Below are 27038 nucleotides of genomic sequence, written 5' to 3'. Positions count from 1 at the left end.
GCAACTCGTTTTCTTTTTCTTTTTCTCCAGTCCATCCAAGACTCCACCAGTAACAGTCTCACGCAAAACACAACGTTATGTGCACAAGTGAAATCTTACACGGCCATTCAAATATCGGTAATTGACTTTCTTTCTCTTCTTGCTAAATAATCTACAGCGCGTCCGCATATATGTGCCGTTTAATATGCAGGCAGGGGCGGTGGGGGGGAAGAGGGTAAAAATTGCCTGCGCGTCCGCACTGTGGGGCAGCAAGTGATCCACTGGCTGCGTGCAAATGGGATCCGACTGTGCGTGGAGAATATAGCTGTCTGAGCGTGTGCGTGTGTGTGTGTGTGTGTGTGTGTGCGAGGGACAGGAGACGAGGACGCACCTGTGAGTGGGACACATAAACCGGCCTGGAGAAGACGATCCACTCCACCACTTTGCTGCAGGGTGGCGTCGTCAGCGAGCCGGTGTATCGGTAATAACCGTCGACGGACGAAGGCAGCAGGTCCCTCAGGATGAACGACCTCAGGTTGGTCTCTTTTTCTGTTGGGCGGCGAGAGGGGAAAAAAAATATAAAAAAATAAAAATATGTCAGACCGACCGGCCGGCCTTCTGCCGAGGCGCTCGCGCGCTAATCACGCGCGGCCTCCTCATCAGCTACGTTCGCCACGGAACCGACGCGAGGTTATTTTATCTCGCAACCTCGAGCTGGGCTGAGCCGGGCTCTGCGGGGCCCCTTTGCTACGGCCTTTAGAGCCCCCAGCACTTGTTATCCAAGGCCAGATCTCCCCTCCTCTAGACAGGCTGAACGGGAAGAGCCAGCGGGATAAAACGGCCCGGCTATGACAGCTGATCCGCGGTTCGGCGCTAGTCCGCTAGTCCGCTTGTAACAACAGTGGCATGGATCGGGTGGAGGAGGGTGGTGGGGGGCGGGATTAAAGTCTGAGCCAAATGATAACCAGATTCTGTTCTAGCCTCCCTCTCCAGAAACGCCTCCCTCCTGGAAAAGGGAGAGAGAGAGAGGGGGAAAAAAAACGTGCAGGAATCAGTTTATGATCCAGCGGAAGAGCCCTTTATCTCCTGCAAATCCAGCGTGTGGGGGCCGATCCAAGTAGGCCTCCTCCTCCTCCCCACCCTACTGAAATAAAGGCTTAAAAAAAAAGCCCACACAAATTATGCCAAATTTAACCCAAATCTAATCTCTCACAGCTCATGACTTTATCAGGAAGGGGGTGAGGGGGGGAAAAAAAAAGAGAGAGCGAGAAGGACGGGACTAATGGGAGTGCCGAGGCACTGGAAGCCTCACCTCCCCGCCTCATCTGTACTCGGAGTCAGATTCAGTATTCACAGCCTTTCTCTCCCCCCCACCCCCCCAACCCTCCTCTCCACCACCCCCCCGTCTTCAGTTGGCGTACGTGCCCTATCGCTCATGGGCGGCAGAGTTGCTGATGGATGGATGACTGTGGGATAACGAGCTGCTGGAAAACCAGCCCACCCTAACAGGTGGGGGAGTGGGGGAGGGGGAGGGGGGGCAGGAAGCATTTAGCGGCGAGGCAGGAAGAGACCCCCCCGCCCCGAAAAAAAAAATTGATGAATAAACACAGGAGGGGAAAAAACACACACACATCCCCTGGTTTCTTTCTTCTTCTTCTTTTTCTTGCTAGCGAGGAGGAGATGCCAGGGCGAGAACATCTCTATAAGGCAGGAGTGGAGCGCCGGGCCGTGTTTACGGAGACTGACGGACTGTCTGAGAAAAATATAGAACAACTCCAGGTTTGGAGACAACATGCTTATTACCAAAGCGCTGTATGATAAAAGAAACGTAGACTGTAAATACCTCCCTGGAATAGCCAGAAATGGCCTGGCGGCTGAAAATCAATCACAGACAAAGGCTTTTCTTTTTTTTCTTCTTCTCCTTCCCGCCGAGCAATTACCTTAACAAAATTTAGAGTGTAGAAATGTCACCGAATGAAGTGGCTAATTCTGCGAGCCCGGGGCCAATTTACGTTTTTCACACAATCTCTAGTGGTCTGCGAGAGATCTTTGTTCCCGGTGAGTGCCTTTAGTATCTCTTACCGCTCGGTCCAAATCCACTCGTCCTGCCCCCTCCGACCCTCCCCACACATCCACTTTCTCTGTTCCATCCAGAGCTCAACACACACACACACACGCAAAATAAATAAATAAATAAATAAATAAATAAATAAAAATCCCCTCCTGACTGCCGGGTCACTGGATCAATCACGGCGGAGGAGAATCACCTTGACGCCCTCGTCTATTTACATGTCCCCCCCGACAGCCAACGCTAACAATAAGGCCGCGAAGATGCAGGCTGTAAAACGACTCATACGTGTCTGTGCAAACACAACCCCCCCACCCCTTCCCCCGATGCAGTAATGGATCGCGCGCCCCTCAAACATCTGCTTGTGACGCGCATAAGTCAGCGCGGCAGAAGACAATGCGCCGTGACGCCCGACTTTAAGGCGGTTTAAAAATACCACCGCGGCGACGGAAAAAAGAAAGAAAGAAAGAAAGAAAGAAAGAAAGAAAAAAGGGTGTACGTGCCTACGGATCTTTTGGAAAATAAAATAACGCGGGCATGTCATCTAATTCACGCTCAGATGTTAGCGGCGGCTGATCTCGGCGAGCGAATCTCCTCGGAGGTCTCCAGCTGCGGCGCTGCGCTTTACAAGAAAGAGGCGGTATCTTGCAAAATTTTGCCATCTTTTGAAGTTAAATTCTGCTCTTATCTCGTGTTTACCGTCTAATTTGGGGTTACTTCCTTTTTTTTATTTTTTATTTTTAAACAAAAAGAGAAACGCAACGACGTGCAGGTGGTTGAAAGAAAGCACGTGGAGCCCTCTGTGTTCCGCGGTGGTTGGGCGGAGCCCAACCAACGTTTGCGCTGCAAGGAGGCTTTTTTTTTTTTTTTTTTTACCTCCAGGATCAACCGAAACATGGAAAACAGCCGTGCCAGCGGGGATTTGTAGAGGATAATTGCTCCGCGGTTATCCCATGTGAATTCTGTTTACAAAAGACGCTTTATTTCAGCGCGCGCGTAATGCAGGTTTGGCGGGGGGCGTTTTTTTTTCCTTTTCTTTTTTTCTCGTTATACTGACCATGGTGCACCACTCTCTTCAATCCCTGGATGATGGGATCCACGGCGGGATTGTCTTTTTCTCCGAGCTGCAGGAAAGAAAAAAAAAAAAAAAAAAAAAAACAGTCCGGGAAGAAAGGATTACAGGAGGGATTACAAGACAGGAATAACAATCTATATTCATAATGGCTGAGGACGATCAATATGAATAAAATAAATGGGGTTGGACAAAAGGGCAACATCTCTACACTCCCTGAAATATAATCTAGCAGCATTTTAATACCGAGCGTTAGCGTTCTGAAGAAGGCAAAGTCCTATTTTTAGGGATGGCTTTGTAAAAATTGATTATGTAGGGGTCGTGGTGGTGGTGGTGGTGGGTGGGGGGGCGGGGGGGGGGGTTTACATCTTGTGGTCATTTCTCCTGATGTGCCACGTGACCGAATTGCGTTTGCGCGTATCACGACAACAACAAACCAAACAACAATCGAAGCTTCATGCTACGGCCCTGCCCCTTCGAAAGTTAGAACATTTGACACCGAAATCTCTCTCTCTTTTTTTTAAAATTCAGGCCGATGCCCCCTGAGAACTGCACTCATCAAACTCTATTAATAAACTTGGGAGGCTGATGATTTTATGAGCTTAGTAACCTTTACCGGTTTCAAAGTACACAGCGCCCGAGGCCATTACGTTTTTAGCCGCCGATGTCGCAGGAGGGCGACCGCGGCTCAACGTGCCATTATCCGTAATCCAATCCTATTCAGAGTCGTGCGGCAGCGGCGGCGACGACAACCGCGCACACGGCGTTCCCGTCGGCCTCGCGCTCCCCCCCCGGCCCCCCTTCTCCCTTCTATTCCCAACGTCCTACTTCAGGGACGAGATTGGACAAAACAGTGTTGGGATGCAGAGACCAATCTCGAGTTGCTTAACATCAATTCAGGTCCGGCCCGGAGGAGAATAATAATGCGCGGCTGAACGCTGCACGCGGGCAACGCGCACACCTACGTGGCCATTAATAGGCCTCTGGAGAGCGCGGGAAGAATTCTCCTCATTGATTACGGGGCGGCGGAATCCGAGCCAATGTGTGTGTCCGCGCTAAAGACCCTCTCAGTGTTAGACTGCTGCTCAGCCGAGTGTGCACGGCGCGGTGTTAATTGCAGTAAGCAATAGGGCTGTCAGGGCCCAGCGGAGGCATTTAGGTCCTCGTGCACACACTGTTTCATCACTGTCTGGGAGTGGACCTACATTACAAAACACCTGTGTCCCCGTTTCTCCGGGGCCGGGCCCCGTCCCTTCCCTTCCAGCTATTAGGCAGAATATTAGCCCGCATTGATCACCTGCCATCCATCGCCGGGGTTCGCCTAATAAAAATTTAGTACGCGACATCCAGAAGGTGCTGCTGTGTGCATTTTCACGCCTCATAAATCTCGCCGGGATTTTTCCTTTTTTTTTTTTTTTTTTTTTTTTTTACAGTTAAGAGAAATTTTTGCACCACTCTTTTGCCCACTAACCTTTTATGGGACGGCGAACCATACATGGTGATTTCCATAGGTGTATTACTACTTGACTAATGTGTGAATGTGTCTTAAAAGGAAATGAATGCTCTTATACGTTTATGATTATTCTCTTTTCATGTTTTACATATTACTTTGGAAGAAAATCCCAGATGGCTGAGGAACTGCACAGTGTTGGAGGAAGGAAGTTTTTGGACACCTCATGCATTTGTGATGTATCGTATTGCATGAGGAATTGGTCTCCAAGTCTCCGAGTGCAGCTTATTTTAGTGCAGTTTACGCAGATGCTACACGTGCACCGTTTCGTCCAGCGCAGAACTGAAAATACCTGTGAAATTTACCTGTGAGGACCTTTAGGGGGCACTGTTTCTTGCATAAACTGATAAATCTTCAGCAACAGAAAAAAAACAATCAAAAGCAAAAAACAAAAGCAAAAAAAAAGACTGAGGGATAAAAACAACAACAACAAGCAGGTACCAGAAACAATCTTTTCTACTTCCTTTCACTGATGTTCTTCCTCATCCATCTTGTAATTGGACTGATGCGATTTTAATGATGCTCATAAAGTCATTACTGATTCAAAGCATTTTCTTTTGTCATAACTGTTTGTTTCCTTTCACTCTGTGTGGCGACATTTGTTAAAACTATATCATTAACCCAAAGTTGCCGCTCCTCTTTCTCTTTGGCCCGGATTATTCTTTAACCCTCCAGATGAGCACGGCTCTCCCGGCGATGCTCCCAATCAAGCGGCCGCTGGCAGCAACCCTTGACACCGTCGCTCTCAGCGGGTCACTGCATCCGGCTGCTCAACTTTGGCGCGCCAGCTAATTAGAAATAGACGCGGGGGGGGGGGGGGGGGGAACGCTGGCTCGGACAGAGGTGTCGCTGTCGCTGTCGCTGCAGACGGACATTAGCATGAGCCGGAGCGGCGCGTGTCCCTCCGGGGCTCCGCCCGTCTCGAACCTTCGGGCTCGGCGACACCGTACCTCGAAGAAGACGGCCATGGCTGAGATGATGCGTCTTTCCTTGATGGCGGCGCCGAGGCTGTCAAAGTCATCCGAGTTGTACAGGTAGATCTGCATCTGCGGCGGGAAACAGAGCATAAACAGCTCAAGGAGTGGACAAGGAGAAGCGACAGTCCCGCCATCAATCAAGCGGACACACGGCAGAGGAGCTGATGAAAAGCTGTTTTGAGGGGCATAAAAGACGACGTATTTATCACCCTCATAAATCTCCCATAATCTGTGTCATTCTTTTTTCTTTTTTCCCCCCCATTCTTTGGTGTTCCGCCACTCCTGGAGGATACTGGAGAAATACGGCGTCCCGGTCGGCTCGGCGACTGCCCACACAGGCAGCCAAGCCGACCGTGGAGGGAGGCGGGGAGGGGGAGGAGGGGTACGGCGGAGGAGGAGGAGCTGGAGGGCCGCTCCGTCCCTGTTGGTGAGATCTAAGAGAATAGCAGGCTTTTAATCAGCGCTCACAATTACTTTCGATCACCCACAACAACAACGTGGGATTTTATGGCGTGGGCGTTCCGAGGACGCAACATACAGGGCGCGGGCAGAGCGTTTAGGCGTCGCCGCTCTGGGTTTCTCCCATTGGATTGACGTGGCCAATTAGATGCTTTTTAGGGTTCAGGTGCCGTCAAATAATCCAAAAGCACGCTGTCAAAATTGTCTCTTGCGAGCCTCTTTTAAAGGAGGGGGGTGGGGGGGATTGTTTAGACCCCAAAGTAAACGGCCAATTAGAACAAAAAATAGGAGTTGGGATTTTGAAGTGATGAAAGCCACAACAGGCTGCGCGGACAGTGGAAGCAGAGCGGCAAAATAAATCTGCAGCAAATCAGGCACAATCCATTAATGCACAGCGCCGGCCCAAACCCAGGTACAAAGTGACTCAATCCACATAATTTAAGTGAATTTAAGTGATCCGTTTCCTGCAGAGTTCCCTTAACAGCAGCCCTTTAATTGAACTAATTTGTTGTCTGGGAAACTCGGCAAGCGAGAGAGCCCTGACCATTCATCACCCTTCAGATGTTATTAACTGCACCACCCAATTAAAGCTGGCCCAGCCCCTCCCGCCTTCCCCTCCCCCTCCGCCCCGAGGCTTCATTTACTCGCTGACATTAGATCATGTGACCTGCTCCGTTCACGGCGTGCGCCACAAAAGCAGATCCTCAATTATCAAACGCTTTCATATCAGTTGGTGAAGAATAGATGTGAGCAAGAGGCGTGGTTGCACACTTCTTCTTCTTCTTTTTTTTTTTTCAATTTAACTCATGCAAACCCCTTGTTACGGGTCCCAAAACAAGAAATGGCTCGGAGTTATCGGAGTGGAATTCAATCACGTCCGCTGTTTTTTTAAGCATCTATGAGACATTTATTCACAATGTCTTTTCCTTTTCAGTTAAAAAAGCCTTAAGAGTCGTCGACGTATAAACGTTGAAAGGCAAGAGACAACAAATGTTTGCTCCGGAAAGAGCACGGAAAGACAAGAAAACACAATTTGCCCATTTCCCCTGGAGAGCGCCGAGCGCCATGTTGTCCACATCTCCTGAGCCCCTGTTTAGTCTAAACTCCCTCCACATCTCCGCATTTTCCATTTGTTGCCAGGCGCGAGGCGGGAGCGCACGCAAATGTTCAAAGCTGCTATGAATTCATAAATTCCATTGAGCACAAACAGGTGAAAAACTAAGTCATGTTTGGCATGATTTCCCATGACAGCAAGACACGGAGGCAGGAAAGAGAAAGTAGCGCAAATAAGAAGGATTTGAAATTTAACACAGCTGTGGAAATTTATTCGTTTTCGGGGCTGCGACTGTGCTGCTGAAGCTCCTTTTTTTTTTTTTTTTTTCTTCCTTTGTTTTACTGGGAGAATATGTTTTTCTTAAAATAATATGATTTGTGTAACTGGGTTATCCTTCCAGCTAGCCACCTGCAAAGGGCCAAAGGATTCACTTTTATGGAAGAACACAGTATCCCAAATTTTGTTTTGAAAGTCCTGATAAACAAACCTTTGAATAGCAATTTCACACACACACACACACACACACACACACAACACACACACACACACACACACACACACACACACACACACACACACACACACACACACACACACACACATATATACACCCACATATATATGTATATAGGAAAGGAAGGTCAAAAATGCAGGAAAATACAGTAAGGAAAATTCCTACATGTTTACAATTCATACATACATGAATCTAAAATCACTGAAACATTGAGGCTGAGACAGAAGCATCACATCCTGTTGCCATTTGACTAATCTGTTCAGCATTCGCTGAGCGCGGCTGTAGCATATCTGCACTTAGCTGAATATTTCAGCATTAGCTGTGTTTTGTGCATTCGCACAGCACATTTCCAGTTCCTATAATGCTCTTACCACAAAACCTTCATCCGTTCTGCTTATGGAAACTGATAAAGGCTCCATAAGTTGCCATCATAGATTGTGTTGCCTGGTGATGATGTTATGATAAATATGCCCACAACCGCTGCGATGATATTACATCACACTGAAAACATACCTGAACTTACACCATTGTTATTTTGTTTATGGTTGTAACACTTTGGTAACTTAGTTTGTTTATTAATTCTTTTTTTTTTTTTTTTTTTAATTCTGCCAAGCAAAAATGTCCATGTATTAACCACCACACCGTTGATGCCTCTTGAGCGCAGCCTACACCGGGTTCCTCCTGATAGTTGCAAATGAAAGAGATCCTTTAAGTGTTCAGTGCTTGTGGCGGCGTGGCCAATTCATTTAATTCCTTCCAGGAAATGAGTTGATTCCTCAAGCATTATACCTGTGCTGCCCATCTCCAACCTAATTCTTCTTCCAGCAAAGGCCCATGGCAGCGGCCGGTGCGCAAAGCCTCGACACTGTTCCACATTAAATGAGAGAATCTGACCAGGCATCCAGAACTGAAAGATGTTCCACAGTAAAGGCAGCCATTTATCACGTGGAAACCTTTACCTTAGTCATTGCTCATCACTCATCATTATCCATTCTGTCAAATGTTCTGCAGCGAGGAGCATAATAGCTAGCTGGCAGACGGCTAACATTACCTGCGTTACGTACCCAATACTCATTAGCAGCAACGGCTGTAAGGCAACAGCGTGCCTGTCGAGCTGCAGTGTTGAGTGTGTGATGTAGTTTCATCCATACGTCTCAGGCTCAACATTCGATGCATGCTGGCAGTGTGAATGCAACACTGCATTCATACATATTTGTCAGTGCAAACCACTGACTGTATAACGCTTCCAGTCGATCTACATTCTAATGTTTGGGCAGCCGCATCAACTTTTTTTTTTTTTTGTGGTTGTTGTTGTTGGTCTAAATAAGTTGAAAAAAAATATATATATACATCAATATATCGATACATCATCAATATATGTTAAATCAACTTTGCTCTGATTTGGTCCAATTCAGAGTAAAAATGGTCGTTGTGGGCGGGGCTACAGATTATAGCCAAATGTATTCAGTTTACCAGCGAGGGGGTGGGTGTTTGGAGGAGGGGGCACACACGCTCCAATCACAGCTCACCTCCGGTACCACCCACACGTCCAAACATGGACATCAAGCGGTTTCAAAATGAACCGGCAGCTCAAGATGGCGCCGGCAGTGAAGCTTGTTTCTAGGCTTTCGGAAGAGGAGTTCACAGACCAGCGGGTGACGCGACGCTGACTCCGCCCGTCTTTATAGACAGCGACTGGTGTGAACGCTGAGGTGCTCATGGTGCTGCAGCTTAAAATGGGAAAATGGAGCCAATGCTTCAGAGTGCAGCCCTGTGCGTCATACACAGGAGGGAGAACCAGGCCCTCGGTTAAAGTCATTTGTGCTTTGGCCGATTAACAGAGCGCAGAAAAGGGTCATTTAGTTTTTTTCCAGGCGTACTGCCAACACTTTTTTATTCTAGCTAAATCATTCCAGATCTGTAAGGGTTCTTGGGTGTACTTTTCCCTTTATCTTTTAAGATGATTGCAGATAATATCTCCGGATTGCGGATGTTTGCCTTCAAACATCTCAAAGACTTGTTTTTATTTGTTTGTTTACAGTTACCACCACCCCCTACCCCCCCCCCCCCCCCCCACCCCCCGTTTCTAATTTGCTTAATCCCCTCGGGCCAAAGTTACACGTGTGCTTTGTTATTAAAATGAAATGTTCTTAATTTTAATCTGAGCTCCAATTAGTCTCGACTCACCTGAGATTCTCGCTGAATACTCAATCAAGCCCCGCGCCGCAGATGCGCTCGCAGCGCCGCTGCTTTTCGCTCGGCGCGCCGCCGCTCACCCACCTTCACACTTCACGCATCCGCGGTAATGGGTGCCAACAACATACGCTTCCCAAAGTGCGGTTTATAATCCATGTATAATTAATCTAACCCCGGCGCCTCCCCGATACATTATTGGTAAATATCACCCCGCGATGCCCCGAGGTGGCTAACGAAAATTCTTTGTTTCATTTTTCATCGTGCCGTTTGCGGCAAACAGGTGGTCCATCTATCGATTTCCTCACTTCACTCCCAGGGAAAAAGGCCACGGCTAGATTAATGTCAAGCTCAAGAGCCACGGGCCGAGCGGCTTTCTCTCTTTATTTATACCAACGGGGTAACAAAGGCAGAGCAGCTCCATAATACAGCTCATTGAATCCGTCTTTTCTACCTGATGTAGCTAACGCGTGAGCTATATTAGTGCATATTTGCGAGCTGCTGGGCAGGTGAGATAAACACTTCTTCGTCTGAGCATAACAAGAGCGAGATGCTTTATGCGCCGGCGCTGCCGGATACCAAGGGTGGTATGTGAGTCATTTGGAGTCGGGAGATAAGTAGACGGCAGATTGGAAAGCCTTTTCTGTCGGGCTAGAGACGAAAAAATGCCAGAGCTCGGAGCCTCCAAGGTCAGGGGGAAAAAAAAAAAGAACAAAACGTACGGCGCCCTGAAACAAAAGGCTCGCCCTTCCGTCGTGAAAGGCCCCGGTGTTTATCAAACACAAACATTTATTAAAGGTTGAGCTCGGCCGCACGCCGTCAGATGTAATATCATCGCGGATACATCAAATTCTGTCAAGGCAGAAATATGAAATTCGAAAATGCCACCGTGCGCGGGATGAGGCGGCGGAAGAGCCGAGGGCCACATCCTGTGCGAGCACGTCCATCCAGCTCGGCGGCCTTTGATTGAACTTTAATACCTTCTGGGCTCAGACGCTCAAATGATGTGTTCACACTGTGAAAAATAGCCCATCTCGCCCTAATCTCACGGTTATTCAATATAAAGGCTGTGTACTAATTTCATTATTTATTGCATTAACAAGGGAAGCTATTTTTATTTTTTTTTTGACAATGCGCAATATTTTCTTTGCAATCACGGCGATGCAAAAAAAGAAAAGAATAAATGTTATATATAATAAAGGTCGGTGCTTCTTTGCACGCACCTTCCAAATGGCAGCTTTGGCTCAATGCATCAGCGCTAACAGTTAATAGGACACTAGTTATTTTTATGCAGATCGGCTGCTGTCTTTATTTGTTCTGCCCCTCCCCCCTCCAATCAAACAAACACAAAAAAATCCATAAACATGACATTAAACAGCTTCCTGAAAACAGGGTTTTCTCATCTGCACTTCCCATGCAGCAAAACAATCCCATTACGTTCCAGCCCTTTTCTATCAGGTTTGGTCAAGGTTTGCATTCGCACTGTGCCTTATTTTCCATTATCGCACTCAATTATCTAGTCTGCTGATTTGCAAATCTTTTTTTTTTTTTTTTAATCCTGGAATGTTTGTTTATCGTGTATCTAACCCAAACTCAAGATTTTATTTACAGCGAAACGCAAATGCAAAAAAAAAAATGTAAAAGTGGACTTTGTTTGCTTTAACACATTTTTTTTTTTTTTTATTGTAACAACAGTAATTCTTTAATACTTAAAACCAATTTGGAATGTGCAGTCCAGTTAATCCAAGGCTCTTGTGTCTGCACAAACGGGGGTGATTGTGTGTTACACACCAATAGATCTATATATAGTCAGTTTTTATTGCTCAGAGCTGATCTAATTGATCATTAGAGCAAATACCATCATCTTATTTAGGGGCACACAATTAAAGGAGCAACGCGCACAACAGCTTTATAACGGCTAGATGGGAGCCTGTGTGCCCTTTTATAACGGCGCACTGAACAGAAAATGATGTGGCAAAAATAAATCTAATTACTCAGCGGAGCAGCATCAGAAGCCGCGCCTGCAGAGAGAGAGAGGGCTCCAGAAGAACCGGGCCAGGAAACAAACACAGGATGACTCGCGCTGCGTGTTCGGGGGATAAGACAAAGAGGCACGCTAACAGCCACTTCCTGTTTTTTTTTTTTTTTGTATGATCGGGTATATTTACCCCAATTATGAAGTATTTGACAAAGAGAAGGCGAACGCTGGTTTACGTGACCCAGGGAAAACGGTTAACTTTTTTTTTTTTTTTTGGGCAAATTTATTTTAGATAATGAACGGGATTTGCAATGTTAGCTTAAGAGTTGAAAGAGGCTATTATTACAGGAGCGGGATTTCTGCTTTAAGCCCGTTGCCGCAATGGAAAATACATCAAGTCAGAATTTTAAAAAGGCTTACACTTCATACATTTGCTTGGCTGTGATTTCCCCGCCGTCTTTGCTAGCTTAGCATTCCTTCCTTTGTTTCGCCAGTCCGCTCTTTGTATTTCGGCACATTAAATGAACACCCTTGCTGAAATAAATTTTAGGGCTTTGGTAAAAGTAAAGAAATAAAACATTTCATTCCCTTTATTTTATTAAATAGGACTTCAGATTTTTCTCGCTTCCCATTGTTAGCGTTCACTCCTTAATCACTCGCTGCGTTGACACACCATTTCCAGGCCGCGGCAATACTGAGCGGCACTTGAAATTTTAAGCTCTCAAGAGTTTGTTTGCAATTTCACGGCTATCCTCGCTTTGACTGAGCGGGGTGTTGCGCTCTCCGCGACGCTCTGCAGCATATTTGCGAGACCTTCCTCGCTTGGCTAATGCCCACATCTGTCAAATTGCACAACCACTATCTGTAGACCGCACACTCTGTTCTAAATTTGCGGTCTCCGAGCACCAAAAAAAAAAAAAAAACCCGAGATAAGCAGTAATGACATCATCAGTTATTTCTTTCTCAGTCGCTCCTCACTAATTTCTGCTTTGGTGCTGTTTTCGAGTAAACTGAACTTAATGTGCAAAGCTGTGAATTCCCTGTGTCTCGCGAGGAAGTGGGTTAATTGTGTGAAATTCTCCGGGGGTAAGTGCTGCACTGCTTTACGCAATGGATCAGCTAAAAATAAATAAATAAAAACTCTTTGGCTTAATCATTGCGATTGTTGCTCGTGGTGGTGAGCTGGTCTTTGTAAATCCGACGTTTAGATGGTTTGAGCTTCCGGCTGAACAAGCCGTAGCTTTTGGAAAAGAACTTTGGACGGCGAGGCTTCTCTGCATCAACACAGCAACAGTCTGCCGCGCTGGACTCGTGTGATCCGGGCAGAACGTCTCAGTAACTATCGGAGACGCGTCAGAGGGAGAAAAGCCTGATCGACAGCCAGACGGTCTTCACTTTGACATTTTGAAAAGTTCAAGGAACACTATGTTGTTTTCCCTCACTCGCGCTCTGGAAAAATGAGCATACAGAAACACCAGAGCCGCCGATGTCACATTAGCGAATTTCACCCATCCATTTTCTACGACGGCTCCTCTTGCACTCAGGGTCACGGGGAGTTGCCGGAGCCTCTACCAGCTGTCTTTGAGCGAAGACACCCGGACGAGTCGGCAATTTATGGCGGGGCCAGATTAAAAAAGACAAACAACCAAACTCACTCCTCTGGTATATTTACAATTTGCATGCATGGTTTTTGGACTGTGGGAGGAAGCCGGAGTACCCAGAGAGAACCTACGCAGGCACAGGGAAAGCACGGAAACCCCACACAGAGCCGCTGCAGGGACAGAATCTGTCCAAGGTCTTACGGCAACTCTATTAGGACAAACTATATCACGACAGATAGATAGATGGATGGATAGATGGATAGATAGATGGAACAAAGGAACAATATTTAGATGTCTATCTATCCATCCCCATCCATCTATCGTTCGTTCATTGCAATCTTCTCGCTGTGAGGCGCCAGTGTTGACCACTGCACCACTGTGTCACCATATTCACTATCTGATTAATTCAATAGGGGAAACAGGATGAATTTTTAAAGACCATATATACATAATATTTCAACTTAAAAAAAACAAACATTTCCAGAATTCCCATTTTTTCATATGTTATGCCATTGTTATGGAAGTCCAAATAATAATAATAAAAAAATCTGATCTGAGAAATTTTGGCTGTCACTCTGTTTTGATTCTGCTGGAATGCAGTGAATTTCCACAGAATGTCAAAATGTAAAATGTAAAATTTTCTGCAACAAATAAAAAGTTCAGTGCGAATGACTTTTTAATGCTCGTAAACAGATTTGATAGGCTGAGAAGTCGATGCCCTGGCACACAGCATGATATAATGTTCACGGTGCCATATTGTCCGGCTGGGCCGGCAGGGGAGGCCTGCGCAAACTGATGCATTGATTTAACCTTCAGCCTCTTACGCCATCATCAGGCATCCTGTACTCAAAGCTGTAATAAAGCCCATTTACAGTGCACACACAGAGCCGGCTGTTGCTGCGGGACAGGCGGTCACCACTAAATTTCACTTTGGGCCCTTGAGGGGACAAAGTTTGGTCACCTCTGATCCAGAAACTACAGTAACATGTCATGCTCCGGCGTTCAACGTGACCCTCGGGGGGCCTCTTGTTGCTCATTTATCAAAGCGCGCTGCGGGGACGGAATGCTTTACCTCCACAGGAAACCTTCTGCCGTTTACGCTGTGTTCCGAGCCCGCTGATCCATTATTCTGGCCCCAGTGAAACTCCATCTTCTCAGCTTTAAAACGTCCTGGCAGTCCGGCACCTCTCACGAAGTAGTCATCCTTCAGGAAAACAGCCACTGGAGGGGGAAGCGGAGGCGGGAGAAATGTAATAAAGCAGAGGCGGAAAATTAAGTACAGCCATAGGAAGGCAGCTAAAGGCACGTTATTATTTAAGGGAATGATGCAAGAGCCTGAAGTGGAAGAGAGTGCCCATCTTTCCTTTTTTGTTTTTATTTAGTTTTTTTTTAAATATTATATCCATATACACCCCCTCGCACTGCTCCATTCTCTTTTTTTCTCCATCACCAGCTTTGAAATGGAATATTTCATCCTGCGGAGTTTTTTTGAAATCGCACTCGTCTCTGATATTCAACGCAGGCAATTCAACGGCAGTCAGATGGAGCTCCTCATCGTCAACCAAACGTGGCCAACGGTGGTTGGCGATGGACAAAACACGAAGGCCCGGCAGGGGAACGTCGCCTCTTGCCGCCGCACGAGTTTGCCGCGTTTCGTCGCCGTTGTTTTGCTGAGACCGTCCACGGGGAGACGGACGCGGACAAATAGAAAGTGTCCAATTAATGGACGCTTCAGACAGAGTACAATTCAGACGGTTCCGGCTGCGCTGACTCCAATTATTCTAAACGCACGATGCCGCGATATTTAACAACACGTTTCTCCGAGGTGTGTGTGTGTGTGTGTGTGTGGGGGGGGGTCGCCGATCGTCAGCCTGCGTTCCAAATCAAAGGCATCCTTTTCATCTTACATTTTACACGCCTCTCGGGCGCAGTGCGTAGGGAACGCTAACTGGTGACGGGTTTTGTGAGGGACGCCGCAAACAAATGAAAATGACTTTAATGCTGGAATTGCGTGGGAAATAATACAATCATCTATTTGAATCGAGAATTAATTTCTTGTTTCTTTAAAAAAAAAAAAAAAAAAAAAGGAATTAGAAGAAGCGACGCACTGTTTAACAACATATCACATGTTGACTGTGACGTCAACATGTGTCGACAAATAAACCCACTGTGGTTTATGCCTCTCCCTGGACTGTTACATTACTCTTTTTATAATTGTGCAAAATAAATAAATAAATAAAATGTTTGCATGCAGTTCCAGCTGGGACGTGGTCACAATGTTAAACACGAAGCACGTACGCATTTAAAACATGCACAACACAGCCAAATATATATATATATATATACGACACTCGTCAAAAGGATAAACGTTTTTAGGTCACCTCCGATGATGTCATTGATCAAACAGGTCACATGATGGTCAGTGTATAATGCAGACGTCACTCTTGTCTTTGTGTTTCATTAAAAAAACAAAAAAAAACATTTTAATCATGATAACAAATCAGAAATTTGCTGAAATGAGACACACAGTGCATGACTAACAATGCGAGGCGTGTGAAAAAAACAAAAAAAAACATGCTGAGGGATTATAATCCCTTCTCTCAAATGCATGCGCCGCACTCTTAAATTAATTCCATTAACATGTCAACAAGAATTCCTATGCTGGGAAAATTATCTAATGAATAAATGGAATCCAAGAAGTAGAGCAGCCTGGTAGCAGCAGCCCCTCATCCACCCCCACCCCCACCCCTGCCTCTTTTTTTTTACTTCTTTCTATTAAGCCTCTTGAGCGCCGGCATCAGCCACCGCTGATGATGCCGAAATGCCATGAACTGGCTCGATCAGTCAACTGACTAATTAATGGCTCCACGGCTGAGGAAGAAGGAGAAGCCAGGTAGAAGAACGCGGAGGGGTGTTAAAGTTTCCCCCCACCGTGAGAAAATAAAGAAAGAAAAAAAAAAATCCAAGCCCACGCCCCAATTAAACGCAAGCACCTAGAACACATCTTGTACTTGCTTAGCAGTTTAACCATAAATAAATAAAGACTGAAATCAATGGCCAAAATATTAAATCTTTCTGCTAAAAACAGGTGGATGGCAATGCAACGGCCTTGTAAAAATTATTTTTTTTTTTCCCCAAAGGATTTTGATATTTTGCCATGCGAACCGTGTCGTCAGTGTCCTGATGTGTGAAAAAAAAGGAGGAAAAAAAACAAAACAGGAAGTTGCCTTTGGGTTTTTCCATGGCGGCAGCTCCCATATTCTTAAGGTTTCTCCTTCCTGCTCCGTATGGAGGCTGACATTGCTTTAAGCGGCGGGCAAGTTCCTCTTATGCAAGTCCTCCAGTTCTCCCTGTGGCACCTCAGCACCATCTCAACAACAACAACGACGACGACACCACGGGCCGTCGTGATCCCGGCGCTGGCACCGGCCGAGGCGACCTGCTAACGTACATCCCTTCAACCAGGTTTACATTTGACATCATTAGCCAGATTAGAGCCTGTGCTCCGTCGGCTCATCCCTCCCATTACAAGGGGATTTCAACAGCCTCTTCGGGATAAGGACAGGCAGCTCTTAATCAGCACCCTGAGTTGCCATGAGAGGATGAGGACGTGGGCACAACATGGCTGGAACTGGCAGTAAACACAGGTGACGCATTAAACAACCGATGAGACGGAAATGGGGTGAAAAAAAAAAAAAAAAAAAAAGGGGGTAAAACGAGAAGGCTTCTCTGCCGGGCGCCGATTACCGGCAGGTGCAGGAACGAGCGGTGAAATCTTGAGAAATAAGACGGGAATAAACAAGGAAAACAGGAGGTCACTCGGCGACGAGGGATGAGCCGAGCCGTCTGCCGCGTGGCAAGCCAGGATCTGCCCACGGTTAGCATGCAGCTGCCGCTTCCGCCGATGGCCCGCGGGGTCGCACGGAGGAAAAAAAGGGAGAAGGAGGAGAAAAAAAAGGCCCGTCGACGCGTTGATGGGTTCAAAGACTTAAAGCATCAGGTCATAATAAATCTCTTGCCTGCATGGGAAACGGCCCATCAAGCGATCACGTCCGAGCGACTCATTTGCAAACGCATACATATTTACGGGGAATGGCGCGAAAACCCGCTTGAAGTACTGTAATCCCGCGTCTGCAACATAAGGAAAGTCAAGGAAAGGGGTTGCTGCCTGGCCATGGGGGTTTCATTAGAAATGCAGCCCTGGGTGTGTTTGAACCATCCAACAGTGAAGAAGGAATTAGAAGCTTAGCCAAAAGACCTTGAATCACAGCCAGCGAGAAAAAAAAAGAAAAAAAAAAAGTGGGGAGAGTGTGTGTGAAATTAAAGCCTTGATCAATGCAAATGTCTCTGGGGGTCCTCTGATTCCGCATGAATTTGGTAGGGGGGCTGTTTGAAATTTCACTGAGAAACATTTTGTTGGAGACAGCGGCTTGAACGGTGGCCAATCAGCCATATCTAAAAGTAGATCAAGGCACGGGGGAACGCAGGCGAATCAATCTCAATGAACATTTAGAATCTATCCACTCGCCCCTTAATTACGATACAGGCCAGAATGAGGGATGTTATAGATCCTGCGCTTGACATGAAAGGCTTATCTACGGCAGCAGCGGGAGGAGGACGAGGACGAGGACGAGGAGGAGGAGAGCGAGCAACAACGGAGCCCAGTGTGGACAATGCAGCAGCTCTGTCCCAGCAATGAGTTAATAAACTTTGAGATGATGCATTACATTCATAACCAACTTAGTGGCTCATATTTCATCATTAAGACTTGGTTAAAGTTGGTTGAAAGAAAGAAAGAAAAAAAAAACATTTCGTTATGCTGAAGTACAATTAAGTCCTGGTATTATAGTACTTTATTTAGATTATAATAGGAAACGGTGAATTTCATTAAGTGATTAAATTCTATTTGTCATTTCGCTCGCGACATGTCAAGTGATTTGAAAAGACTGAACTTAGACGGTAAGTGTCCTAAAAACGTTCTATGGTAGAAAGCAACTGAAATTTTGTCCTTTATTGTCAGGCCATTTTTCAGGCTATTTTTTTTTTACGGTATTTACAGGCCTCAGCCATGCAGAGGTTCCTCTGCACTGCTTGCGCCTAATAACAGTTAGCCACGCTGCTGCCATTAGAGTTAATAATCGGTCCGCTTGGCCCCCGGTCATCATTCAGGCAAACAACTGTCATTATGCTCAAAAACAAGTGATGAACTGGTATCTGGAGAAATGGCAGCGGGCGGATCTCGCAGCGACGCGGCAAAGGCTTCACTTGCGTGACTTTACAAACTTCTTTCGACGTAATTAGCCGAAATCACCGCGTGTCACATACCACTTTGAGCGTATATTCTAGTTGAAGCGCAACCACAAATTACCCTGCGGTTTAGTCAACTGCACGTCGTCACGTCTATTTGTTTATGCGTGGGCAATAAATGTATCAACATGGCATCTTTTGCCCACAACATAACCAATATGACTGGATTAAGTTCATTCCGTGTTTTCTTGCGATGACTTCAACGAGAAGTAACATAACCTATATATCTAGAAGTCTGATGTTATAACAATATCTATAATTGCTGACATCATGTGAGTGTTATCTGATATACAGTATATACGTTATATTTTTGTGACTATCTGAAGTAGTGTTGTCATGATACTGGATTTCAGACTTCAATACTATACTTGGAAAAGTATTGATTTTCGATACGATTTTTTCGATACTAGCAACCGCGAAAGTTTGGTTGAGGGGGTGGGGATTTGGAGGGGTTGAGATCGCGCTGAAGTCTCTGCGTGACGCAATCTCCCTCCGCTCCTGCCTCGTAGGGAGGGAGCAGAGGGAGCACTCGGAGTGTTTGTGTGTGTGTGTTGGCGGCGCCGCACGTCGCCTCCATGCAGTCCCCGATATATGGATACCACGGAGAAGTTACATTGTATCGTTTTTAATTTTCAGTATTGAAAAAATATCGATATATTGATATTTTTGACAACACTAATCTGAAGCAATACAACCAAATACTAGATGCAAATTAAATGAGGGCCTTTTACGTATTATAATATAGTCTATAAAACAATAGCCTTTTTGGTCTTACGTGCATGAGTATTATCCATTATAATTGTCGGCAGTATCGCCTTCATTGGTTAATATTTGTATCGTTATTCATGGTATCGAGCACTCATAACTAACTTCGTTTTCCATGTACTAATGTGTCTAATTATTGATACATTTACATGATTATTATGTTTTACCTATTTTTCAATGCGCAGCATGCTGAAACTTTGTTTAGACAAGTTCCCAACACATAAACTTGAACGATGAGGCTCTCTTCTTCCAGCTTCATCGACATCAATAATACACGAAGGTCATGTTTTTTTCAGAAACAAAAACAGACCTGAAAGTGTCGGCACTGGAATGTATGTTTTTATAAGCAGCATGCAAGGCTGCGCTTTTCTCTTCACAAGAAGACATTTTAAAAAGTAATGCAGTGCTATTTCATTGACTAATTTCAGCCAATAAATGCCATTACCGTATATATGGATATCTTAAGAGCAGCGTTCTGCACTGCTGTCTATGGCTGCATGTTCCCACATTTGATTCAATTCACACATCTGGATTCACGGGCACCTGTTTTCCCAGTGTTTTTCATGGTGGTCTGGTTGGACGACTCGGCGTTGAACTTCTCAAGCATCAGTTCCTGGTACTCCTCTGAAACCACAGCCTGCTCATCTGTAATATCCACAGGTGATTGGTTCTTCGCAGCACATTCTGGGTACGAGGCCGCCCAGCCTCTAGGTCCATGGCTCCCTGCAGAAATGAAAACGGCAAAGAAAACACTTATGAAAAATTTAGACTTGTCCCCACCAGAATGCGCGTTTGTCTAAGAGATGTGACCACAGTATACTGTAGATAACATTATAAACACGGCGACAGCCGCACTTTTGCAGCAGCAGCAGCAGCAGCTGGGGTTTAATATGCCCTTAATGGTTATTTAGAGAAAGAGAACGACAATTCTTTCATTTTTATTCAGCCGCAGTCGCCTTTTAACTCCAACAACAGCTGGGAAAACGTGTAAACACAATTAAAATTCATTATCTGGCTGGAAACTCCGGTGTTAATTGTCTGAATGAAATATAAATATCCAAATGAAGCATAGTTGGGCATCGCTGCAGTCGCAGACAAGTGGAGTAAACTGGACCTGTCTTTCGGATCCTTTGAAAAAACACCAAAAAACAAAAAAGACATTACACCAAATCGGCTATTCCACAGAAAATACTTCACTTTAACAATTCATGTGCAGCGTGCGCCATGAATGAACTTCCTGTAAAATCCCAATCCACTGTCTGCTCTTTTAATCCGCAATCCCCCACAGTGGCGCCTCTACAAAGGAATAATCCACAACCGACAGGGGTCTCCTTGATCTCTTCTCGGATACAATGGGCCAATGCAACAACAAAAGCTAGGGGATCAGGGGAACAAGGCAGCATGCATGGATTTCAACTTTTCTGGGTTAACACTATATTCATGGTCCCGCTCCCGTACAGATGTAGGCCAACTTTGCTCCCGGCTTGGCGAAAACCACGCGAGAGCACCGTGGGTCAACGGCGTGCACACACCTTGCACTGGCAAAGTTGAGTTTTTCTGCATGTTTTTTTTTTTTTTTAAAGGACTAACGTTAAAGGTTCAGCGGCTCAGCCTGCCATCCAGAGAGGAACCGTAAACACGGCCGCGCGCAGCGGGGATTATATTAGAATCATTCCCTTTGTCTTCTGAATATGTCACTGGGTCGGGGAACTGAGGAACCCAATGTTAAGCCACCGGAAAGGCCTTGAATTTCGCTGAGCCACTGGACAAACATGTTTCTCCCACCGAGCGCCACGTGCATACAGATCAGCGAGGGGCCACGCCGGCCCGCAAATGCTGCGATAGATTTAAGATGAATTTTTAAACCGTAATTACTGACTGCATTAACAAGCGGGATTAAATTTGTCAGTCACAGCTTTAGAATGCCAATATGTCTTTAGCAGTAAAGCCTGCAAAAAATATATATTTTTATATATATATATATCACATTATAAAACATTGTTATAACCGTTGCGCCGAGCGAAAGGGATTTATATGATTTTTTTTTTTTGTATTATTCAAATTAAATGCTGCCCATGAATAATGTTCCCCATGAAACCTTTCTGTGAAACAGATAAATGCAACCCCACCCCTCCCCCCCCCCGCCCCTCAGATTTCCCCTTTGTTTTGTGCTCAATAACGGGACAGCCTGAACACTGTCACTGACAATTTGCCTGCTGCACGATGAAACTCGATTGGCAATGCCGGAAAACGCTTTGATTGAAACAGTTGATGTCCTTTTTTTTTTTGGAAGCAACATTCTGATGCTGACACCAAAGCAAAATTACTCCCTATAATTTAGCTAAAAGAGGAGAGAGAGAGAGAGAGAGAGAGGCAGAGGCTGAGATCAACGTTGGACACCCGAGAAGCCGAGGAGAAGGAGGTATTGACTGAAAGGGAAGCTGACAGAACAAATCAGGGCGAGGGAAAAGACTTAAGAGAAGCTCATAAAAATGGGCATTTAGACACACAAGTTAGGGATGCCCATTTTGATTTATTTTCACTCTCATTAACTCGTCAATAAGCATTAAACAACCATCTATTCTGACGTGCGCTCGGCTCACTTAGGCCGGGACCTGCGTTCTGCCGCCCCGCCCTTTTCCTGCCGTGATCCGTTTTTCCCAGTATTGTCGAAGCTGGATTTGTCTGCCTGACACGGCCGCAACCTGATTATATCACCAAAGCGCTCGCAGAAGTGGACAGCCGCAGATATCGCGGACACAGAGCAGTTTTGATTAGGCTATTTCTTCTTCTTTTTCTCTCCCTTTTCCAGGAACCTACGTGGGGATGAGTTACACAGATGGACAGTCCGCCAGCAGCGTGACCCCGTTCAGAGGGACATTCTTCTGATCCAGCGTGGGGCTGAAGATCCCACCTTGTCCACACTTCCATTTTAGAAGAAGCAGAAGTGACTTTGATTGATATACGGAATCATAAGACAATAAGGTCACTTCCTAGTCGTGACCCCATCCTTTTGACAGTTGACCTTAATTATGCAGTGCAGTGCCTGGGGAGCGGTCGGTGCTTTAGGGAGCAGCGACTCGAACGCTGTCCAGGAATCGAACCAACGACCTTCCAATCATAAACTCGCCTCTCCGACCTCCGGGGCCGCCACTGGCCCTCGATAACCGAGAGCAAAATTTTAACACCTGGCAGCGCTGGGACATTTTATTTCTGCCTTTTGCTGCACCTTTTATGCGATTTTGTGATTTTAAAGCACCCTGGTCACTTTGGGCGGTTGTAAAGTGCCACGGAAATAAATGTTGATTGATAGACTGAGGTGTGTGAGAACACGACACAGTCGGCCGTTTTCACGCTCCTGGGCCCCGCAGTATATATAAGCTACTTCGGAGAGCCTATTCTGACAGGTTAATTACCTATTCAATGTAATCATTTCGACTGGAATGAGAGCTGTTTCTGGAGAACAAAGTCCTTCTTGTGACCACTGTTCAGTTCAGGGTCTGCAGTTAGAAGTGCAGCTGCGGCAAGGCGCTCTAATTTGGCACCGGCAGATTTTCTTACCCTTGAAACGCACAATACATTCAGCAGGTCTGAATACAGTCATCTGTCACAAAAGCTGGAATAATACTGCAAAGCCGAATTTTAGTCAGTTCTGATCAAGGATAACTGACGAGCGGGGTTAATAATGCGCACACTGGCCGTCCGACTGACTCGCTCTTGGCTTCCCACTGCCTGCTGTCTGCTGACATCACCCTCCGCCATCTCCTTTTTAACTAAAACAGGCACTTGTTTTTCTCAATCTGGCACTTTCACTTTCAGGCATCATCCCATTAACCTTGGGGATAAAATGCCACGCCTGCGCTACCATGGCAATGCTGACAGAATGGCGATTGCCTTGTCATTTCCGTTTTGTCCCTGCGAGATAAAGCCGTTGTGCTATACGCTGCCTGGCAGACCTCCCAGGATTGGCACACAAGGTTGTTGGGGGAGGAGATCTGCTCTGATCAGTCCATATGTATGAGTTCCAGTGACAGCTGTACATGGCCAGCAGAAATAAGGCCAGCGACCAGGACCACGGAAAAAAAAAAATTCAGGGAGGTCTCGGCAGGGCGGCAGCGACTCAGATCACCGGGCGTACGGGCACGTGGCCCGTTCACACCGGCGGACAAAAGAGCAGTTGGGGGGAGAGAGAGAAAAAAACAAAAACATCCTGAACAACAAACCAGTGGGTCGATATCAATATGCTGATAACAACCCAGATGGTGGAGGGACAGAGGCGCTGTTGCCCCGGGGAGTATCAGCCGGCCAGATTAGACAAGTGATGAGCTTAGAGCTTTCACAGAGTGGGGAAATTCTAAACAGCCCGTAAATCAATTAGTCTTAAACAAAAAATCTATTCTTGGGAAAATCTCAGCGTTGGTCTGAGAGGACGTGTGATCATATATCCTTACATGCCCTTTGCGTGACGGGCCTCACAGAAAGCACAGATGTCGCCCTTCATGTGAAAGGATAAGCGATTCACTGAACGGCTACATTTACTCAAAGTTCAGACATTGACGCGCACGGGGAGAACAGTCACCGCAACATTATTTCCTCGAGGTGACAACAAGTCCTGGAAGTCGTTGTGCGTTTTGATCCTCGGCCGCCGACTGCATCTTCCGAGTCAGTTCGCTGCTGAGGCCCTCGAATGAAATCAAATCAGATGAAAATGTTGCCCATTTATCTCAAAAATGTTGATGTTTGGCCGTGGTGACATGTTCCAATCCACATAATGAAATCATGAAGAATTCCGCCTAATGAAATCATTCTGTGCCCAAAGTCGTCATTACTGAAGAACACGACATGGAAAACACAGCATGTCTCCATAGCACTAGCGTGACGTCGTCCTGACTTCTGAAAGATGAGGCAGTCAGATTCAGCCACTTTCCTACCAAAATAAAGTCCTGCATGCTAACTTCTGTTGGCATTTAAATTAACTAGTCATAATGGAAGTAGGGCAGCCTTGTGAACCAAGCTACAGTTTAGTAATTGATTGTTAAAATATGATAATATGATCGTGATCACACAAACCAGACTGTTGCATCTAACGTAGACTTGGGTGACTGCACAAGCCGTACACATGATTTCCCTCAAGCAGAATACCCAGATTTGTATTCATTTTATTTTTAATGTTCTGCTTTGGCGTCTTAAACAACTATATTTGATAACACAAGCCTTGCTGTCTGTGAAATGTTACGTGGAAAGTAAATATGCCAAATGCCAATTTTGGGTGAGCTAATGTTTTACAAAAATCTGTACAGCCAACTCAACCAGGCAATCAGCCTTACTTCCCGTTTCGATTTCTGCAACACAGGCATTAATCTTGGTGGACTGAACAGCTTTCGACTTGCAGCTGGAGATTAGTTGATGCGCTCTGAAACAGTGCAATTCATCGGCGCCGCACGACAACATCAGCAAGACATGGTCTTATTTCCTGTCTAAAAAAAAAAAAAGAAAGAAAGAAGGAAAACAACAACAACAAAGAACAAGCTCCTGCAAAACAAGCCAAACACACTCAGTCCCTTCGGCCAGCATCTCTTCATTCCACAATCTCGGTGACCTTCGGATCTCGTGCTTCCTGGCAACTATGTGACCTAATGGCTTGGATGTAATGAAGGAGAGGAAGAGAGCCGCGTACAGCTCGGTAAACAGCAGGAAGAGTGCGGGCAAATGTTGCTGAACTATGCTGTAGGTGTTGAACAATAAACACGCACTCTCTCACATAGTAGCATCGGGGGGTGCGTTCGATTTGCAAGTTCAGTCCCGATGCAGATTGATCAGTTTTCCAGTAAACTGTTACCTACAGGAGAGCCACGTTACCAGAGAAAGGAAAAATACAAAAATCAGTCCTCGTGTTAAATCAAAGGCATTCTTCTTTTTTTTTTTAGCGCATGTTCTTCCTTCCTTGAAGAAGTCATGCTGCCAAAAATTCTGAAATGCCTTACCAGGGGAAAACATGTTACAAAGGGTCTTTTATGCAGTCTACACTGAATGTTAACAACCAATTTTCTTTCCTTTTTTGTTGTTGTTTTAATAGCCCATTTAGGGCGGCTATACAGTGGTTTCCAGCATTTACACTGACGTGTCAATGAGAAAGGCGCTGAAAGCTCTCGTGTAAATGAAAAGATGGTTTGCGAACTGAATAATCATTTGTGACAATTAATCTGCTGTCTGCGTGTGGGAGGAAGATGGGAGGAAGGGAGGGAGGGAGGGAGGAGGCGGGGAGGGAGCCGTATTCATAGCAACTGTACTTTCAATAAAGTTTCTTGTCAGATTCCTTCGCCGGCGAGTTCTCGAGACATCTGCGCAGCAGTGTGTGGATATTTTTTCAGACGGTGATATTTTCCACCCCTGTTTTTATCAAGTCATGGGATGCAATTGTTTATCTGGTTTAATAGTGAGCGAGTGTATGAATTCCCGGTGTCAGTGTGAGCACATATGAACTGCCACATAATGTGATTTTTAGATGGACATGTCACCATGAAAGAAAACGATCTACGTATCTGATGTTATCAAATGTTCAATCAAATAAGTATTCGTGTTGACTTGAAAAAGCGAGTGCCCTTGTGAGGCAGTGGCCATATGCCACTTACAGGTTAATGGATGTGTTGAATGTTTCTCATGACCCATGAAATGTGATTATGAGGGTTTTTTTGTATGATTCAATTTTAATTATAAGATTGAAAATCAAACTTATTTTTGTCATGTTTGCCAATTTCAGAGGATCCTTGAAAATTTCTAAATTAGTTCAAATTGAAATGGTGGAACTACCAAAAATCGAGAGAATTTAAATAGGTGGCCGTTGACGGGCATTAATTGACGACTGTTGCCCTTTTTGAGGGACATGCTGGAAAAGAGTCCCCGTTAAAATTGGTACCTTATCAGTTTGAGTAAGTCACTAATAAACCACCACGCACAAGTGATCAAGCTAGGCACCAGGGGGAGTCCTTCGGAAATGAGAGTTTCAGGTTTCTTTTGCCTTTGCTGTTGACAGATTCTAATATTGCATTTGTGCATGGAGTTACTACATCTAGCCAACAGCAATAAAAAATAATGATACAAAAATATATATTCTCAAAGACTTGGCAGACGGCAGTTCACTGCTACTGCTTGAGCTTTGTTGCCCTTTTTGTACACAGTGACACACTGGAGCCAGCTTTTCAAAAACAAGGCTGTTTATTCAGCCAAAAAGAGAAAAAAAAAAAATATATATATATATATATCCAAAGACCTCCCTTCAGCCCTCTTGCATTACAAAAGGACACAATACCATTTCAAATCGTTGAGAGCTTTGCCTTCCTGGGACCAATAAAAGAGAAGTTGCCGTGATAAAGTGTTGCCGTGAACATTCTTTATAAAAAATAAAGGGAAAGAAATCCCAAAGCTCGGATGGTGTCGATGTTCCAAACACTTGTCCGCTGCTGCAATTACTGACATCTGGACAAGGGAAGGCAGGGCTAGTTAATGGTATATTGACATCACTATCCATTACCTCAGCCTGAACTGGCCTCGTACTTCCTGG

At 45.5% G+C, this 27038-nt stretch overlaps 1 protein-coding gene across 1 annotated transcript in view; it reads right to left on the bottom strand.

The window, feature by feature from the left end:
• ca16b (carbonic anhydrase XVI b) overlaps positions 1-27038 on the bottom strand; it is a 130624-nt gene that overhangs the window by 40854 nt on the left and 62732 nt on the right. The window contains exons 3-7 of the mRNA XM_076036966.1: positions 20021-20200; positions 14478-14626; positions 5580-5675; positions 3105-3171; positions 371-528 (exon numbers count right to left, since the gene is read on the bottom strand). Of these exons, the coding sequence (XP_075893081.1) occupies positions 371-528; positions 3105-3171; positions 5580-5675; positions 14478-14626; positions 20021-20200 (650 nt within the window). The remainder of the gene's footprint in view (positions 1-370; positions 529-3104; positions 3172-5579; positions 5676-14477; positions 14627-20020; positions 20201-27038) is intronic.

The sequence above is a fragment of the Nelusetta ayraudi genome, unplaced genomic scaffold, assembly GCF_046127955.1.
Source record: "Nelusetta ayraudi isolate G7.1 ecotype Tasmania unplaced genomic scaffold, CSIRO-AGI_Nayr_v1 ptg000050l, whole genome shotgun sequence".
Lineage (NCBI taxonomy): Eukaryota > Metazoa > Chordata > Actinopteri > Tetraodontiformes > Monacanthidae > Nelusetta > Nelusetta ayraudi.
The sequence above is the reverse complement of the archived record's forward strand: the minus strand, read 5'-3'. Positions and strand labels throughout refer to the sequence as shown.